General features: G+C 38.2%; 1 protein-coding gene across 16 annotated transcripts in view; it reads left to right on the top strand.

Moving 5' to 3' along the window:
* Positions 1 to 20,503, top strand: part of LOC134208741 (sorbin and SH3 domain-containing protein 1) — a 453,188-nt gene that overhangs the window by 175,582 nt on the left and 257,103 nt on the right. For 13 of the 16 annotated variants that reach the window (XM_062684620.1, XM_062684619.1, XM_062684617.1 and 10 more), the window contains one exon: positions 18,004 to 18,582. The exons of the other annotated variants lie outside the window; for them this stretch is intronic. In XM_062684620.1, the coding sequence (XP_062540604.1) occupies positions 18,004 to 18,582 (579 nt within the window). The remainder of the gene's footprint in view (positions 1 to 18,003; positions 18,583 to 20,503) is intronic. 16 annotated transcript variants of the gene reach the window in all.

A 20,503-nucleotide genomic window follows, 5' to 3' on the forward strand; every position in this document is an offset into this window, starting at 1 on the left:
TCTTTCTTCTTCCTTCTTCCTTCTTCCTTCACACACTTATTAAGAAAACGTATTTCAACTATTCGGCCAAACGGCATTCGGCCAAATGACCTTTTCGGCCAAATGGCATTCGGCCAAACGACATTCGGCCAAACGGCATTCGGCCAAATGACCCTAAACCGTTCCGTTGATTGCCGGATCTTTAGAACACTCTGTTTCGTTTCTAATTGTATGAACTGGTTAAAGGAGATCCAAAAAATATGAAATCCAATGAAAATATTAATTATGTAATTGGCAATGAAATATTAATTACATTTGAGTATGTTATACATAGTTAGTCAAGTTTTTAAAAATTACTATGTCTGAAACTCGATTTATGCATATGCACAACATGTGAAAGAGTGGGACAAGCACCTGTCTAGCGTACTGGTTTCGTGGAATCAACCCCCAAATCGTTGAAACCGAATACATATGAAGGGTTTTTGTTTATTTTTTCCATTGCAGTACAATAATAAATATCCTCCATATATTAAACTGTTATGGTAATTTTCCCTAAGAGAATCAGTTAGTAATTTTTATAAAATAGGAAGTATATATGATGTTTGAATCTACCAGTGCAAGAATGTCATTTCGGTAAGAACCTTGACAAGAGCTAACACAGATAAAAATATGTTTGATTCCAATTGTACATATTTTTATGCACACATTTAAAACATGCTAATAAACGCAACTTTCAATTAAACTTGTTGCTTTATAAAATTGAAATTTTTAAATTGAAACAAATCGAACTTCGCTAACATGTAAAATTTAATTTCATTCGATACATAATAGAACGTGCAAATGATCATTAGATAGTGACTTACTTTGTGTATTGACAAACGTACTTATTTTACAGGGCGGTTTCTGTGTTCGAACACCCCTAGAGATCTATTTTATGGCCACGCAAAATTTGAATAACTTCTCTTTCAAAGGCTATAATGTTTTCACAGCACAAAGCCACACATATACAAAATGATCTGAACTGATAAAAATGTCGGGATATTCAAATTTAAAGTAATTTAAAGTCAATATGGGGACGCTTGATACCTCGTTAATCACCCATACACAAAATTTGCAAAAAAAAGTTGAAGAAATTATAATTTGTTCTCAGGTGTCTGATTTATTGTAGATTTGATAAATTTTATGAAGGGCTGGTTCGAAGAAATATTCGTTGAGTAGATATCCTAAAAATGAAATCAAGCCTCCAAAACTTCTAAGATTGAAACACTGTCGAATCACATAACAAAAATCGTTCACGAATACGCACAACAAGTCCGGCAACATAAGTGAGTAAAAATAATATAAAACACAAAATACGTATTGGGAATTGTTTCTACAAATCGTCGCCGAACCGTGGACGTGCACGTCTTTAATATGATACCAGAGACTGGGTCTTACGACAGAATTAGACGCCGCCCTCTGAGGCCGTACATATATTACGTAAGCACTTAGGGGGGAATAATGGAAGACATCTTACAAGGGGAGGAGGTGGAAAACCCAGAAAAATGCTTACGTAATTAGTGTACGATCCCTTTCCGTGACACGAGGCCGTTTCCGTTTCCCTGCGGTTTTTCCTTTTGGAGTTTGACAACGAATCTTTCTTCCTTGACCTGAAAATTTTTAATAATCGTAAGGTGCAAAGAAGGCTGCTCAACCCAACCGACAATGAAGATGCTAGTTGGAATGGCGAGACAGAAAAACCGCCGACCTGGGCTTTTTCTTTTTTATGCAACGCACTGACATTGGTTGTCTTTCAATTCAATTAATTTATCAGTTGAATGCAAAAATTAATCTATTAGAAATTTTTGAAATCCCTACTTTTTTCCACTCTATTTATTAATAGCGTTTCTGATATAGGGCTTCTTGCCCTCGAAGAATGTTCGACAGGTCTCAAAAGAGGAACCGCCTTAAACCATTCTGCCTTATATCCAACGGCAGCCAACGGGGTGGGCATGCAAGGCCTCTTTTAGTAATCGAGTTCCAGTTGGAGGTTAGATTAGATCTAATTTTTTTTACGATTACTATGGTAAGTGACAATGGCAGAATTCCTAAAAAGCCAAATCGCTGGTCGATTGCGTGAGCGAATTTCCAATAGGGAAGAGGGGTAACGGCTGGATGAATTAGCCGACGGGGTGCAATTGGCTTGGTAGTTCAGCCAACGGATTGCAACGCGACGGTGCGTGTTGGCACAACAAAACTCGAAGAACTCTCTCCCGCAGACGTAGAATTCCGGATGGGTCGATAGGTTTGGTAACTTGACTTACTCGATCGGACGACGGATGACGTGGCCGGTCGGATGGCGTATCTGGCGGGATTGTAAACTGGTATTGACGATTTTGTCGATGTGTCTTGCTGCGAAGGTTCCTTAGCCAACGGGTAACGTGCCTCGTATTGGATGGCGCGATGTACAATATCAGTCGCCGGGTGGCGGAACTCACCGGATTGCCGAAGGATCCAGGAATTCCAGACTTTTCTGGAGGTCTCCACGAAAGTTTTGTCTTGAATTTCTTGACCTTCTTGATAGATCTATTGTCAATTTGATCGGGAACTTCTTTCCAATCTTCAAGCAAATTCTGAAAAGCGAATGGAAATTCATTTGGATTTCCACGGGAGTTTTTAATTAAACCGAAGAGATGTTTTCTAATTTTCACGGAAAATTCTTTAGAATTCCCAAGGAAAGTTGAATTCCTCGTAATGCCCAACAAAAACTTTTCAGGTGTCCTAAGCATTTCGAAATTTCATTAGGAAGTTCTTTGTAACTTCCACAGGACGATGATTGAGGTTTCTTCGGAAAACCAATGGAAATGTTTGGGAATTCCGCGTAAAATTCTTCGAAATTTTTATTTAAAGAAAAATCTGGGACTTCCAAGAAATTACCAATGTAAAATATTAGAATGAAATGTCAAGGAAATCACTTCGAAGATTCCTAAAATTCGTCTGACATCCCAAAAAGATTTTTTTGTATCTTTATTAAGGAGGCTTTCAGCCCTTGGCTGGCTCACCTCCGAGAGATTTCTAAAAAATTCCATATTTTCCATTGGAAACAGACTTTTTTCGCTAATAAATACTGTTAATATTTATGTACTCAGTTATCGTAAACGCCAAAGCGTTTATTGACAGAAAAATAGGCTATCATCTTAAGACTGTTTCACGCCTAGGGTAATTGAACAGATGCACGGTGGCTGAAATCGCGTTTTAGCGCATTTGATTTATTTTATATCAATTATGCGTAATGGTGTCTTCCATACATTTTATCAGTCAAATTATGCACTTCTTTGAGGAATTCAAGTTAATAATAAATCCCTCGAAAAATAAGAGATTTTTTTTTTACTTGTGAATCGTTTGTGCTTTTACAAAAGTTGTAGCAAATTGAAGAACTTTGTCGATGACGCTGCCATGTTCGTCATTTGACATTTCTTACGTTTTATGTCATTAAGCATTAAGGTTCTCTCAAATACATGCGACGCGACGCACGGCGACTGCGATTATGTCGCCGATCGTATGGAAGCGTTAATGAAACATTGCCTGCAGCAACCCAATGATCAGAGCTCGCACAAGCTGAATACCTAGCATTAAAAAACGGACAGGACATTTGAACAACACCCAGTGAACCAGTGGGGAATTTTCCACTATGCGAAAAGTTTTCTCCTCACTAGGTCAGGAATCGAACTCACACTCCACAGCACGCAAATGTACATAGACGTCAGACATATCATTAAGGCATGCGAGGATATGGAGACGCATGGTACATTTTCTTTAAAAAGCGTTTATGCTAAAAACATAATTTCAGTAAGGTGGTTTTCGGCCCGTTACGCTGGGATATGGATCCTACTCATAAGTAATGCGTAACGGTGTAAATACGGTCATATCGCCAGGCTCGGTACAACACTGAAGCTGACAATATGACGTACCGAATTCCAAGGTGTCAAGCAACTCGCGCCGATGGGGATGAATGGCCAGGCAGTTAACGGAGCCTGTAATGCTGGGTTGACACATTTTCGTGATGCATTACGAAGTAAGATCTACCACACTGTGCTCTAGTTCTTACTATTCTTGTTAATACTTATCAGTGATGGTCGGAAGAGTATGGAACAACTATAATTTGCTTAAAGATGACCCATCTTTTGCACCTTTTGGATGAAGTCAATGGAGTAAATTATAAAAACGTAACTCAATCTTAGGCTGGTTTCGATGCCGACGACATGAATCTCCAAGCTCCAGAGCGCTGATTAACTAGGAAAGAAGCGGATACTTATTTGGTGGATCTGCTGAACCCATGTGTAAAGGTGAGATTCCGAAATGCCAATGAAATCAGATCTCAAATTAGTCCCAAATTAGGATTTTTTTAAATTATTTTGTAAATATCCAAAATGATGATTAATTGTAGTTTTATTATTTAAACCGAAATATCGCCGTTAATAGACAAATAGAAAAGTATGACAAAGCATATATACAAATCCAAAGATGAAGAACACCTAAAATGACAAATATAAGTGAAATCAAGAAATATATGAAAATAAACGTGATTATAATAACAATTATCTATTTTGATGAGATAGGATTAAAGCGGCTATTTTGCACTAAAAAGAGTTGCCGTTATTCAGTCTTCAATATTTCTATGTCGCTTTAATGAACAGTTATGGTGCTTTTTTCTCAAACAAAAATGATTTTCATATCAATCGATTGCTTTCGATAGAGCTCCGCGTCCGCACTTTCTCCACGGATCGTTTAAAAGATAGTTTTGTCATCATATTTTTTCCATAAATATTTTGCAACATGTCAGTATCTTTATAAGTACGTACATACGATTTGCAAAGGGCTAGGAAATTTTGGTTTTGGAATTCACATTTTAAGTAAATTGAACAAAAAGCTATATCTTTCAGTGTCGATATCTTTGGTTATTGATTACATTAGTGATATTTTCCTCTTTTTGGTTATATGTGTGTCAGATAGCAGCTCTAGTTTCTCCTAATGTTTCATTTGCGTATCCGTATAAATAATATAGCATACATCAACATATTATCGAAAATCATACAATACTTTTAGTTCATTCAATGTACTGTGATACTGTGTTTAGTGTAGTGAAACATAATGCAACGATATATCATACAAATATGTACATGTATACTGCCGCTAACCGCAAGTCAGACTTATCTGGATATGGCGGCCATATACAGATAAGTCTGACTTGCGGTTAGCGGCAGTATATGTCTCATAGAAATATATTATGTCTCTTTAGCTGACAAAAAAATAAACTCTGAGTGTGTCCTGAGAAAGTCTCGTTTATCATTCAACATTAGAATCACTGGTTCTTTATTAAAGGAAACTAATATAAGCTCCATTGTGTATCTATCTGCATATGTATGTGCGAACGACGAAATAATGTTATTATGATCAACTCTATGAAAGTCAACACAAATACCGGAAAAACATATCGGCACATGATACTTGTCCTTATTTGCTTTATTCCAACCAACCGATTCCAATCAACAATAATTACAATAGCTGTTACAGTTCCAACACCATACTCATTATGGACATTTATAATCACAATCAAAGGCATATATCAAAGGACACACATACGCGATAGGTAACTCTAATCCCCTGCAAATGATCTGAAAATAAAACCACCGAATAACTTCAATTACGATGTCCCCTGCGTTGCGTCATAGTCATCGATCCCTCATTCCATCATGTGTTTTTGTTCCAACCCGAATTTAATATTATCTACAGATGACATCAACCAATATACTCCTGCCTTTTGTCACATGACACCCGCCACCACACTGTTCCACAACAGTATAGAATCACATTTATTTTAGACCATTATATTCGAGTGGAACTACTGCATCTTCCCATCAGTATACTATAAGGTCATTATCATCGTGGTTCCGATATTTGTGCTAAATCCACCCCTCCCGGTTTCGGGCGCACGCAAAGCGTATTACAGAACATAATTCAGCGAGGCGTTCGCCCAGCTAGACCTCTATGGATGTGTGTAGAGGCATGAGAAGCAGCATACTGCCCCGCGGACATCCGATGCGATGAATTGTGTTGATTTAATGGCTAATAAACTGCGTTTATTTAGAGTGCAATTAATGATCATTATCCGTTCGCGTTTCGGAAAATGTATTTTTGCGGTTGTTCGGCGCGGAGGCCAAAATGTTCTGCGGGTTTGCACGTTTGTGATCCGCAACGGCTGTGCGCTACCAATATGGAGCCGTTTGTTATCGGTGTGGTTGGTTGGGGGAATGTGCTAAAATACACTCTTGCTCTTGTGAACTCCCTATATCAATCTCAGCTTTATAAGAAATGTTGCAAACTTCAGTTCAATTGATAGCCTTAAGTAATCGGCTGCATTTTGTTTTTTTAAATACGAAAATAATTGTTCAAACTATTCCATACATCATAAAAACTATTTTGTTGGATTTTTTTACTCTTTTTATCAATTGAAAACACAGCAAGCTGGTGTAGGTACTATAAATGGCCGAGGTGCTGCCAAATCGCACCAAGAGCCAAATAAAAAATTACTTATTTTTCTGTCCAAACTTTCGGTTAGAGGATTTAATTAATATTAAATAGTATCGAATATCCCTCAACCTCATAACTGTGGATATCCTTCAACAAATGTACGTATGAACTGATATGAAATGATTTCCGTTTTCTTTTTGTGAACAAAATACCACAGAACAGCCAAATCTCAAGTGGATATGTCCTTTTAGAGGAAAACTCATGGAACCAAAAGGCCCGTTCGTCGAAGCTTCCTAAAAAAATACCAACAACAATCAATTTAGTACAGATGAAGTGAAAAAAGCATTGTTGTATGATACATACACAGACAACCTTTTTATGTGTCTTTCAATATTTTTTCGTAGTACATGATCTAATTGATAATAGCCAAAACATCCATCTCAAACACACTAATTATTAATGAATCTTGGCGTTGTGTTTTCACCCTAGGGGAGGCGTTATAGAACATCTTCCCCTGATGGACCCATGTTCTCTTAAATTACCATCGCACCACTAACTGCGTTGGATTATACATGGTGGAGCGAAACTAGGAAGTTTAAATAATAATGGAGCAGCGTGGTACTTTGTCTTGATTAAATAAGTAATGTATTGCTAGATAATAATTATTTTGTTTTACAGGATTCAATCGAATTTTGAAAGTATGTATTGCGTTTACAATTGATACTACACTACCGTAATCTGGTAGAGCGACGTATACGCTAAATTGCAATCCTTCGAAAAGCTTCAGTATATTTGATTTATTGCAATATGGAAGGTTTTTTTTTCATTGCAAATTGCCATATAAACATAAATCGTCTTTAAGGCAACCCCAATCCTCACCAAATTGCGCCAAAAGATAAGACTTTTAATATGTCATCAACGCACAGAAAGCTTATAGAATTATGGGAGCTGAGAAATACGAACATGTTTGAAATTTGTGTGTTGAATGATTTGAATGTGATTTGACTGATAACCTATATTTTTGATCTACCATATCAATACAGCAAAATTGATCAATGAACCCGTTATCTCCCGAACCGTTAATAATAATCGATTCAATATGGATTTTTTCAACACCACAATATTGTGATTGTTTATAATGGCGTGATGATGATGATGAACTATTTATACTCATAAGAATGCAGAGGAGTTAACTGCCCATGAACGCATATTTGTAACATTTGCATTTTTGTCGATTTTGAGTTGAGCTTAAAATCGTCCCCAAATGTTTTGTTCTTTAAGCTGACTAAGTGAAATCAAGTAGTTTGTTCTAGAAAACCCAAAAAAAAAAACTACCAAAAAATTGGCAATTATTTTGCCCTCAAACTACAAGTAACGTCGCTAAGGAAGATTTCAACTAAAAAGTTTGAACTGTTGATTATTTAGAATATCAAGATCTGAACTTAAAGGTTGCCAACTAACTAAGCTACGAGGGGCCTCCGCCGGCCTTCTCAACTTAGCGGCTACTGAATGAGTCCGAGTTTCACAGATCGGTCGCATAGTCGAAGCGCACTCACAATTTTTTTCCCAAACCAATGCTTGTGAGTGCTTCGACTGTGCGTCCGATTTGGGAATCTCGTACTCATTCATCAGCCGCTAAGTTGCGAAAGCAGACGGAGCTTCTTCGTAGCTTAGTTGGTTAAAATACACAAGTCTAGCGTACTGAGGGTCATGGGGCCGAATCCCAATCGAAGGAAAGTGGCTACCTTCAATACATTTTTCAAAACAAAAAAAACGGTAGTGCTGTTATTGTAGCAAACAAAAGACAGTTGTCAGAATACCAGCATCTGCTTTCTGTCAAAAGATACATGGGGGTGCCCACAACCGAACCACCTCCCCTACATATTCACATCGGAGTTTTTCAGAGCATTGACATTCAACAGTTAAAACTTTAAAAATTACTTCGTTGACCATACTGTACCGCTCATAAAAAAAATCTACTCTTCCGGTAATTTTTGGTCGCAAAGAAAAAAAAGCGCCTAAGAAAAACATACCTCCAGAAAAAAAGCTACTTCGATATTTAAAAAAAAAACCGCCACGAATGCTTGGATAGCACGTGCTTTTTGTACTGCGGAGAAATTTTTCACTTCTATGAGAGCCTTGGAAAGTTGTCATTTTGTTGCAAGGCACAATATATACCTTCCAGAATCTTAACTCAAAGATAGCTTGGGGCATCGTAGGTATCATAATAAATCTGCAATACACGGATCCCATGCAGAATGACACGTAAATAACGAATTTATAACATGATGATCGTCTTTAATTGGGATGAAATTTTTCATAAATTCTCGGCACAGCATCAGCAGAATGGCGAGTTTCCACTAATTTAAGAAAAATTCGTATCTCGAGTAATTTATAAAAAGTCGAATTTTTTTTCATTCTTTATTATAGTGATTTTTTCAGTGTATATATTTTCATCATTTAAAGGTCGTATGTGTTTTCGATCAAATTAATTTAACAAAATTTGTAACTCGAAAATCGCTCATTGTAGGAAAAAGCTGCCTGAGAACGAATTATAGGGTACTAAAAGGGCTTTATGGAGAAAATATGACACTGGTGACAAAATTATTTTACACTGAAAAAAAACGATAACTAATGTAAAAATTGAAATATCTTGATAAGAAAACTATTTTGAGCTTTTTAGTGGAATGTTTTCACCTGTCATAAGACGAGTTTATACAATCCCATTAAAGTTTATACAATCCCATATCTTGAAATCCCATTTTTATTTTTTCACCAAATGTTAACCACAAAAACTTGACTGCAAAACACACATTTTAACGACATCAGGTCGATGGAGATAAAAATAAAAAAAGTATTGGATGAAGCCAATTTCGTTAATAGGGGAGGAGGTTCGGTTGTGGGCACCCTTTTGTGTTTGGTCCATAACTTTGGCCCTGGTTGATCTTATGTCGACATTTGCATAGCAATCGAAAGTTAAACTTATAACCTTACTACTAGCAAAGAAATTAATATGATTTCATCGATTTAGAAAAAAATATTGACAATTTAGAAAATTTGACATTTTTGGACATTTTCATTTCGTGGTTCGGTTGTGGGCACCCTTGAAAACTTAGCTAAAAATAAAGAAGCATGAATAAAAACCACCCAGATTTAAAGACAAGGAATAGTTTATTCATTCTAAAAGGCAGGAGACGCTAAAAAAACTCAAATCAATTCACCTGGCAGCGATAATGCCTCCCTCGGTGCATTAAGGAGGATGTTGAAAAAATCACATAAGAAAGGTCTAAAATAGCACTTTAGGTAAATGGGTTTTAATTTTCATTGATTTACGTTTTATTGGTATGCATCACAGTCAAAAAAATCCTGATTAATCACCCTAGCGGCAATAGTGCCTTTCTCGTTCATTTAAAAAAAAATATTTTGGCCATAAATTTTGATCCCATAGTCCGATCTGACCAATTTTCAATAGGAAACAATGGGAAAGCATTCCCCGTCGAATGCAACTTGTTGCAAGCAAATCGGTCAACGCTTTGTTCCAAAAAGTGTGTGTATAATGACTAGACATGCCCAAAGAACAAAAATATTAAATAAACTCATTATTTCGAACAATTATGTCAAACTTATTATAAAAACTGCCTTAAAACGTTATTAAAAAGAAGTTAAGGGACAAGTAAAACGATATTGAATGATTTATCAATAAAATGAGGGTGCCCATAACCGAACCAATAAAGGTGCCCACAACCGAATTTCGCAAAAATTCGCGCTAAAATTTTGATGGCAATCGACATTGGGCCTCAAAATAGATTAAATTTACTGTGTAAATACGCATTAGAACTCACTTTTGCATTAAATCCTTTAATTTATGACACTTTGAAAAAGGCCAAAAAAACTTTCGTGTTGTTTTTCTTGTACGAAAAATTTATTTGTTTCTAGTTCAAAGTAGAGATGCCCATCCGGTTTGATATTGAGCACAAAACATCATGCTATTATAGCAAACAAATGACGGTTGTCAGAATGACAGCATCTCTTATCTGTCAAAAGATACATAGGAGTGCCCATAACCGAACGGTGCCCACACCCCCTACCGTTTTCTAGACATTTCAAATTTTATTTATGAAAACTGAAAAAAAGGTTTATATTCCGCCCTGTTTACAAGTTACTCGTGATCCCTTTCTCAAAATATCACAATCACATTCATTTCATTTATTCAGACTAAGGCCGAAGTATATATGAGTCTTCTCCATTTCGCTCGATCCATGGCTACACGTCGCCAACCACGCAGTCTACGGGGGGTCCACAAGTCATCTTCCACCTGATCGATCCACCTTGCCCGCTGCGCACGTCGCCTTCTTGTGCCCGTCGGATCGTTGTCGAGAACCATTTTAACCGGGTTACTGCCCGACATCCTGGCTACGTACCCGGCCCACCGCAGTCGTTCGATCTTCGCGATGTGAACGATGGATGGTTCTCCCAACAGCTGATGCAACTCGTGGTTCATTCGCCTCCTCCACGTACCGTCCGCCATCTGCACCCCACCATAGATGGTACGCAGCACTTTCCTTTCGAAAACTCCCAGTGTGCGTTGGTCCTCCACGAGCATCGTCCAGGTCTCGTGTCCGTAGAGAACTACCGGTCTAATAAGCGTTTTGTAGATTGTCAGTTTGGTACGGCGGCGAACTCTATTCGATCGGAGCGTCTTATGGAGTCCAAAGTACGTACGATTTCCAGCCACTATGCGTCTTCGAATTTCTTTGCTGGTGTCATTTTCGGCAGTCACCAGTGAGCCCAAGTACACGCATTCTTCTACCACCTCGATTTCGTTACCACCGATGCAAACTCGCGGTGGGTGGCTCACATTGTCTTCCCTTGAACCTCTTCCTATCATGTACTTCGTCTTCGACGTGTTGATGACTAGTCCGATCCGCTTAACTTCGCTCTTCAGTCTGATGTAGGCTTCCTTCATCTTCTCAAGGTTACGTTCCATAATTTCTATGTCGTCGGCTAAGCCAAATAGCTAGACTGACTTATGGAAAATTGTACCACTCGTGTTAATCCCTGCTCTTCGTATTACCGTCAACTGGGGGGAAGATGATCATTTTTAAGACAAAACATGCAATAACAATGTGTGTTTACATTTTAAATCGAAACAAATATTTTCAAAATATGTACTGCTATACGTTGCAATAATCAACAACTTTAGTTTTCTGAAATGCGTTCGCATTTATTAAAATAAATTAAATTATCACACATTTTTTGAGTAATCTGGTTTGGGGTGAAGTTGATCAAGACAGCTCTACTAAAATAATTATGACCTAGTAGTCAAAATACACTAGGTTATTTGTATGAATGTTGAATTTACTACGTGAAGAAGTCTACGAAGTCAATATTTGAAACTAAAATAGCGTCATTTATGACTATCTCTCTCTTTCTTCCACAAAATACGTTTTCATGATTATAATCGAAAAACTGGGATTTCTACCTAGCGGTAACATTACTTGAACGGAGAATATTGTTGACTACCGTTTCATAAAAAAATTTGGCACTTTTGACTGACACATCAAATGATCATCTTCACCTCAATGATCATCTTCCCCCCAGTTGACGGTACCCCTTTTAAAGCGATGTTGAATAGCAGACACGAAAGACCATCACCTTGCCGTAACCCTCTGCGGGTTTCGAAGGGACTCGAGAATTTGATCAACCGTGTCAGTTTATCCGGAAACCCGTGTTCATGCATTAGCTGCCATAGCTAATCCCGATTGATTGTATCATATACGGCTTTGAAGCCGATGGATAGATTATGTGTGGGCACGTTGTGTTCGCGGCATTTCTGCAGTACTTGGCGAATGGCGAACACCTGGTCCGTGCACGGCCGTGGTGGAGCGTTCGCCCATAAAACCCACCTGGTACTGCCCCACGAACTCCCTTGCAATTGCTGCTAGTCGACGGCATAAAATTTGGGAGAGTTCCTTGTAGGTGGCGTTAAGCAATGTGATTGCGTGGTAGTTGCTACAATCTAGCTTATCGCCTTTTATGTAGATGGGACACGCGACAGCTTTCATCCACTCCTGCGGCAAAACTTCCTCCTCCCAAATCTTGGTAAAGACCCAGTGTAGCGCCTCAGCCAGTGCCTCACCACCGTGTTTAAATAGCTCTCCTGGTGGTTGGTCAACTCCAGGGGCTTTGTTGTTCTTCAGCCAGTCAATCTCCTCCTGGATTTCCTGGAGATCCGGAGCCGGTAAAGTTATGTCCTGTGCGCGTTCTCCAGGTCCATCACCATACCGCCATCTTCGTCTGCCACATCGCCATTCAAATGTTTTTGGTAGGCTGCCGCCACCTTTGGATCACCTCACGCTTGTTCGTATTACGAAGGTTCCCGTTTATGTCCTTACACATATCAGGCTGTGGCACGTGGCTCTTACGTGAACGGTTCAACTTCTCATAGAACTTTCGTGTGTTATTAGCGCGATACAGTTGCTCCGTCTCTTCACGGTATCGATCTTCCTGCTGGCGCTTTTTCCTCCGGAAAATCGAGTTTTGTTCGTTCCGCGCCCGTTTATATCGTGCCTCGTTCACCCTCGTGCGATGTTGCAGCAATCTCGCCCATACTGCATTCTTCTCTTCCACTAACTGCTCACATTCGCCGTCATACCAGTCGTTTCTCTGATCCGATGGCACCGTTCCAAGTGCAGCGATTGCGTCTCTTCCAATGGCGGATCAAATATCTCTCCAGCCATCTTTAAGAGACACTGCGCCTAGCTGCTCTTCCGTTGGGAATGCCACTTCCAGCTGCTGCGCGTATCCTTGGGCTAGTCTACCGTCTTGTGGCCGCCCAATGTTAAGCCGCGGCGTCCGACTCCGACGCGTGTTGTACACTGTCGAGAGTTTTGAGCGCAGGCATACTGCAACGAGGTAGTGGTCGGATTCAATATTCGCACTGCGGTAGGTGCGGACGTTCGTGATGTCGGAGAAGAATTTACCGTCGATTAGAACGTAATCGATTTGGTTTTCCGTTTCTTGGTTACCCGGATAAAAAATATCATTAAAATATCATAAATTTTATTGTTACAACACCATTTAAAACATAATTTTTACCATTGAATATAATTTTGATAATTTTGACAATAAAACCACATGAGATATAATGGTTTTCCACGATAAAATGAATGGTAAAAGGGACTTTTACAATTAAAAAGGGGGGTTGTTATGTATCTATGCAAAAAAAACGGAAAATTTTCCATACAAAATTCGGAGCAAAACAATTGATTTTACGGTTCTTCAATGGGATGATTTCGAGCGATAAAACAATAGAAAACATTGTGTTTTAAATGTTTTCAATTACTGTTTCTATTGTTTTACAATAGAAATACAACAGGATTTAGAATACATTATACTCCAATATTACAATAAAAATAGAATACAATTAATTGTTTTACAAATTATTTTATTTTCCTCCAGTTGTTTAGCATATCTTTAGACGAATCCAGCGCACTACTTCCAAAGTTAAGTGGGTTGCCTGTATCTGGAGAAAAATCCAACATCGGTTTAAAAAGTGTACTAACTTTGTTCCGAATAGATAAAGATATAAACATGTGAAAAATGTAAATTATAAAAGAATGTCAGTTTTATTAGAAAAAATAAGAGAAGAAATGAAAAAATTACCTGCATCAGTTCTTATCATATCCCGTTGGTGAGATTGGCCAATGGTAGCCACTGAACGATCTTCAATCAGTGACCAGCAAGCAGCAGTATTTTATTTATCTTAAGCTTCATTTCTATAAAGGAACAAGGATACATGTTACCAGGCATGTCATCAGTTACAATGATGATAAAAAAATCATTTATTTTTTGATCGGTATGAACCACTGCGTTCATTATGTACATTGAACTTTTGTAGTATAAGATTACAATTACCGGTGGTGAGTATAAACCGTTTGTCAGCGCAGTATCATTACTTGACACTTTACCGGTCGCTACTAAACGCGCTGCTAAAACAGTAGCGCAGCTGACAGGTGACCAAATTGACCAAATAACAGCGCTACTATTTGATGAACTATCAAACGTCGAACGTCACCGATACGGAATGCAGCCACCGAAATGATAACCGAAAATACCGAAAATAGTGACCGATGCGAAAAAGAGTGACTAATCTAAAATGACAGTACACGGATAAAATGAAAAAAGGTAATTAGCTTAATGTTTATTCCTTTGTAAACTTTTTCAAATTTTAATTGTTGCAAGGATTATTAATAAATTTAGCATAGCTTGCTTTTTAAGCATTGCTACGATTTTCCAAAATATAAACTTTTAAAGGCTTAACAAGCTCTCATTGCTACTCTTGAGGTAGGTCGAATCGGTGCCAAATTTCTTCACATTTTTTTCAGATGATTCCTGCTTATATTGGTCGGATTACGCCAGTCCCGTTCGGCCCGAGTCCGGTTTTGCGCAGTCAGCGATGGGAATAAGAAAAATCGTGTTATATTCAAACACTTGTTCCGGAGTTGAACCGAAACGACAAAGCAATCCCTAAAGGAAATGACACATGTATTTTTCAAGCCGAATAATATCGAATAAGATGGCCGGCATATGCTTGTGGGGATTCAGTTGTATTTCTTGGCGGGATGATGTATTTTTCGGCATTTTTTGACATGGAAGGAATTGACTCGTTCCCCTTGACAATGCCGCAATTATAATTGTGTTTTTTTTTTTTTTTTTCATGTATGATCCTGCGATACGGCTGCAAAAATTCGAACCGTAATCACCCCCACAATTCTACTTAAGGAGCTCATTTTTGCACTTGTTTTATTTACGTCTTCAGCGTGGTTTTAATTCCATGCAGAACCCATTTTTCTCAAAAATAATTTTCACCGGCGTGACGGCAAAAGCCACCATAACCGGACTTGAGAAACCTTCATGTTGGTTCTGGGTTAAAATTCTCAATTGTTTTTTTCATTATTGATTTGGATGTAAACAACATGCACGCCGTTGCTTAAAAATCATAGCAAAGAAACCCTTACAATGATTAAATCAATTTTAATCTTGAATAGATTAAATCAAAAATAATCCTTGCGATGAGTGGATAGACCGAATATGGTTTTTGATTAAAGTTTAATCTCTTTAGCTTATTTTATTTTATCCGTGTACAGTGAGAGTGATCAAAATACTCGCGCCCAGTAATGATGCTCTAACGCGCTTCAACACTTTAGATACTCACCACGGTACAGAAGCCATAGTGATCTACCACTTTCCCAGCAGCAGAAACTGCAATGAAAAAAACACTTTCTGCACCATATACAGTTTCATTATTTTCATCTCTTCACTAATTATAAACAAAACTGTACACGCTCAAATGAATCCAGCCATTCTCCGAGTAAAATTATAAGCAAAAGTTTTTGTTCCCTTTCATTTTTTGAAATCAAATTTTTATTGCAAAACATTTCTAGACCTGCAGCAAGACCTGCAATATGAAAATATACACTGAGGAAAATGGACGTATGATTTTTAATCAAACGCCTTATGAAAATTTGCCACAAGGAATCGGTATGAATTTCAATATGTTGCCTTATGAATGATGATTTTCATTTGAAAAAAAGTGAAGTGCGGCAGACTGGGTTCGAACCATGGAAGTCGGGGTTGGGAGGCCGGTAGACCACACGCCCATCGACGCTTGAAAACTCGGGAAGCTAACTGCGTATAAGAAGCACTGTTGGTGGGATAATCCGTCGAAGATTCATAAGGCGCCAGATATGAATTTCGATAGTCCAGTTCGCTGAGTGTATACTTGAGAACCGGTATAACATTTTTATTTATTTAACAAACAAAGCTATTGTAATTTTATTGTTTTCAATTGTTATTTCATCAATATAATAAATCCATGAAATATTCCAAAATTATATTAATTCAACATTAGACGGATTTCCAGATCATCCAAACCGAATACTTTAAAAAAATTGTTTAGTTTTTGGATGAGCAATACTAAACATAAGCGAACAATAAAAATATAATAGAATATATCGGAAACATTTAAATATATTGTTATTTTAATGTACGTACAATAATGATCTTTTACAACCGTGAACATTTTACAATAAGCATACAATAGTTTGTATTGTTTGCCACACAATCTATTGTATTTCAATGGGTTATGTCATACAAGATACTGTAAATTTTTATCCGGGTAGGTGATCTCCATGTGGCCTTGTGGATATTTTTGCGGGGAAAGAAGGGGCTTCGGACTATCATTCCGCGGGAGGCTGTGAAGTTTATGCAGCGTTGGCCGTTATCATTCGATACGGTGTGCAGACTATCCGGTCCGATGACCGGTCTATACATTTCCTCCCTTCCTACCTGTGCGTTCATGTCACCGACGACGATTTTGACGTCCCGCAGTGGGCATCCATCGTATGTCTGCTCCAGCTGTGTGTAGAACGCTTCTTTCTCGTCGTCGGTTCTCCCTTCGTGTGGGCAGTGCACGTTGATGATGCTATAGTTGAAGAAACGGCTTTTTATCCTCAGCTTGCACATCCTTGCGTTGATTGGCTGCCACCCAATCACACGTTGGCGCATCTTACCCAGCACTATGATATGTTGTACAATTTTTGTTTTGTATCGTTACCATTAAAAAATGGTCGTTTTTGGGAACAAAAAAATTGCTGTATCATTGAGCTAACAATCACTTTATCATGCATTAGATAATTTTATGAATAATAATCGTTTAATGTATGATCGAAATTAAATAATGAAAAAAAAAAATATTTGTATCATAAAAATCATAAAAACGCTATTTCTTGAAGAATTATCATTCCATGAATATTCGGGTGGTCACTTGATTAGGCAGAACAAAGACGTATATTCATATTATATATTTGTAGCTTTATTTTAAAACAGCTATGATTCAATGACATTACAAATCAATGATTTTTAACATTGAAATATAATCAAGCTTAAATTCAATACACGTTTAGGCCAATTGTTAAGAAACCAAAGAAAGCATTGTAAATTATATAGAATAAGTTTCTCCTACGTGATTGTCTGTGCAATGCTGCTTGGCACAATTAATCACGAAAACTAGCCTTAAAATATATGAGTATGGCACAATTTCACTTTACGGCACGTATTTTATGTGCAATTATGACTACCAGAAAAGATTCAACAATGCAGTGCAGTATAAAACATCCTCTATATTATGGACTACTTTTCACATCCATCATTACTTCTCTACGTCCATTAAAAACAATCTCCGTGACCTTTGAGCACATCCCATAATAATTTTACTTCGCCAGACCGCAGTACCGGCTCCGTTATTCCTTCCCATCAAAAGCTTACAAACCCCCCCAAAGAAATGAAATGGAAGAAAAGTGTGCCTCGTCCTGTTCCGTGTTCATGTGTTTGTGCGTTTGGCTTCCCCTGGTCTCGCTTTCCTTCTCATCCCTTTTTCACATTTACTTAAATGAGATTTCCATTTTCTCTCGTTTTTCATCACCACTTCCACCACATCAACATGGCTATCAGCTCAAAGTCATCTACAGCAGCAGCAGCACCAGCGGTCGCGGCAGAGCATAAATCAAGCGAAAAGCTTCCAACAACCTGCTTCCGCCAGCAACGGTGTCTCCGTTAATGGCAACCACAAGAGCAGTGCTGCCAGTTTGACGACGACGACGCCTAGTAATGGCACGACTACGGAGGAAAGCGTCAAAGTGAGTGCTCTAATCGAAGTGCATCAGCAGAAACAACGCGAACTGTTACGGCAGGACAGTTACAAAGCGGCTATTAGAAATGCTGCCAGTTCTTCGGTGGAGAATATTCCCAAACAAAATGGCGCCAATGAGGACGAAGAACCACCCGCTCCGGTGTCCGTCAGTGCCAAGTGTCAAGAGTTCGAACGTAGACTCCAGCGTAGTACCAGTTGTGACGGACGTAAACCTGCTGCGACGGCGGTCAAAAATGGTTCTTCGTCGAGCATAGCCAAATCCAGTGGTGGAAGTGTGGCCAGTTTGCCTTCGGTGACTAAAATTGGTGGTAGTGGTGGTGGTGGCAATGGTGTTGTTGGCGGAACGACTCAACTAGCCGCGGATAGTCAACATCGCATCGGTAGCTATTCCAATGATGATGAGTGTGCCATTTTGGGTGAACGTGACAGTGAAGGTGTCTTTACGAACCATAACCCTGCGTGTAACACACTGACCAATGCTGATGAAAGCAGTTATAGTGTTAATAAACATAATCTCAATAACAACAACCATGACAACAACGGCAATGACAGCCACTACAATAGCGCCAACAGTCGGAGAAGCTTCTCTGAGGCGGACCTGCTAAATGAGATAGACCGAGCGCTAGTACTTGCCAAAGATTTCTTGTTTTCTAGGGGTAATGTAGTGCTTGCCGTTTGTGTGTTTGTCGATTACTGTTTGTGTTTGATTGATTAATTAATTAAAAGTTTGATGATTGATTGATTTTATTCGTATTTTTTTTAATTTGAAAATAATCTACAGATCAACAGCTTCAACAACACCATTTTTGATTCATACTGATATACTGAACACTTAGCTACCGATACCACAAGCTCTTTAAATATTCTTTCAGCTCAGAATATGTAAACTATAGCGTAACTGTTGTATTGTTGGTAAAATTAAAATAAAATTTCAAGCTAGCCAAAAAACTACAACAAAGACGAAAACGGTTTTTATATTAAAATGTGATAATTTGGTATATTTGTTCGATATTTCACTTTTTTTTCATTCAAGAACAAATACATTCTATATTTATCATTTGAAGTTCAAAGATTAAGCAATCAACACAAGCACGCTTTCTGCGTTATGCATTTCCATTGCTGTATATTGAATACGTTTTGTTTGGCTTCATGTGACGTGAAATCGCAATAGAATTTTAAAACAGCTACTAACACGCTAATGAGTATTGATGACAAGCATTACCTCATCAACCACCGCTTGAAGACTTTAATGCGTTTCTTATTACTGTTCAATGATCAATGAAATCCCTATGTGCCAATTTATTGTCTAAAAACGAAACAATCAGCCAATCGATGATGGACGAAGGAAAACAATCCAATAAAGATCAAACGGGGCGGTAAGTCTTGAGTTTCGTACACTGGCTCCTCCTAAACGAGTGCCTACCGAATCGCGAACAAGAACACTCTTGATGGTTGATTTACTGCACTAACTTGTGTGAGGATATTTATAAATAATGTCGCTTCGTACCCTCCCACGCGTATGCCTCGACTCGAGTCGGACCAAATCACAACACAAAAGTGAGGTGGTTTTGTTCGGTAGTAAAGAAACACCTTGCGGCCGAAGTGGAAACTCCGCGTGGTATAAAGAAGTGTCGCGGGGTCACGAAAGGTGTTAAAATGTCGTGCAAGCTCTTCTGTCTGTTCTCACAAAAGAAGGAGTGAAGACTTCAATTGTAATTTATGTCCGTAGTATGGTTGTTTTGCTACTACGGGCGGCTCTGTGCGATGTCATTTTTGGTTATATTGTCTGATAAAGGAGGCTCAGGGGATACATTTATGTAATTGCGCTCATTCAAGAAAGCTGCGAAATTGTGCAGATTATTTATAATTCACCTACTTAACTCTGGCATCCATTAGCATAAAAGCGACTAAATAGTCGTATCTATTATTATAAATTATTTCAGACTTATCGTAAAATTTTGGTTCAGATTTATGGTCATTTACATATTTACGATAAAAGTATGACACATATGTTTATTATTCTTAGGTCCGCATTAAACCGATCCTATAATGAGAGATATGCAAATACTTTTCCAGATGATTTTGGTAGCAAACGCTGCTTGCCGCAGCGCAAAATATTGAAGCTTGTATATCACTTAGCATTTGATGACAATTTGGAATATGTTTATCTATCCACTAACAGTGTTTAAATAAGCATTGTCACTAAAATAAAAATGCAATTTTCGTTGAAAATTTTCTTAACATCGAATTTTGCAATACCTCTCAATCTGCAACAATAAGAATGTTCATTTAGCTCACATT

Source organism: Armigeres subalbatus, chromosome 2, assembly GCF_024139115.2.
Source record: "Armigeres subalbatus isolate Guangzhou_Male chromosome 2, GZ_Asu_2, whole genome shotgun sequence".
NCBI lineage: Eukaryota > Metazoa > Arthropoda > Insecta > Diptera > Culicidae > Armigeres > Armigeres subalbatus.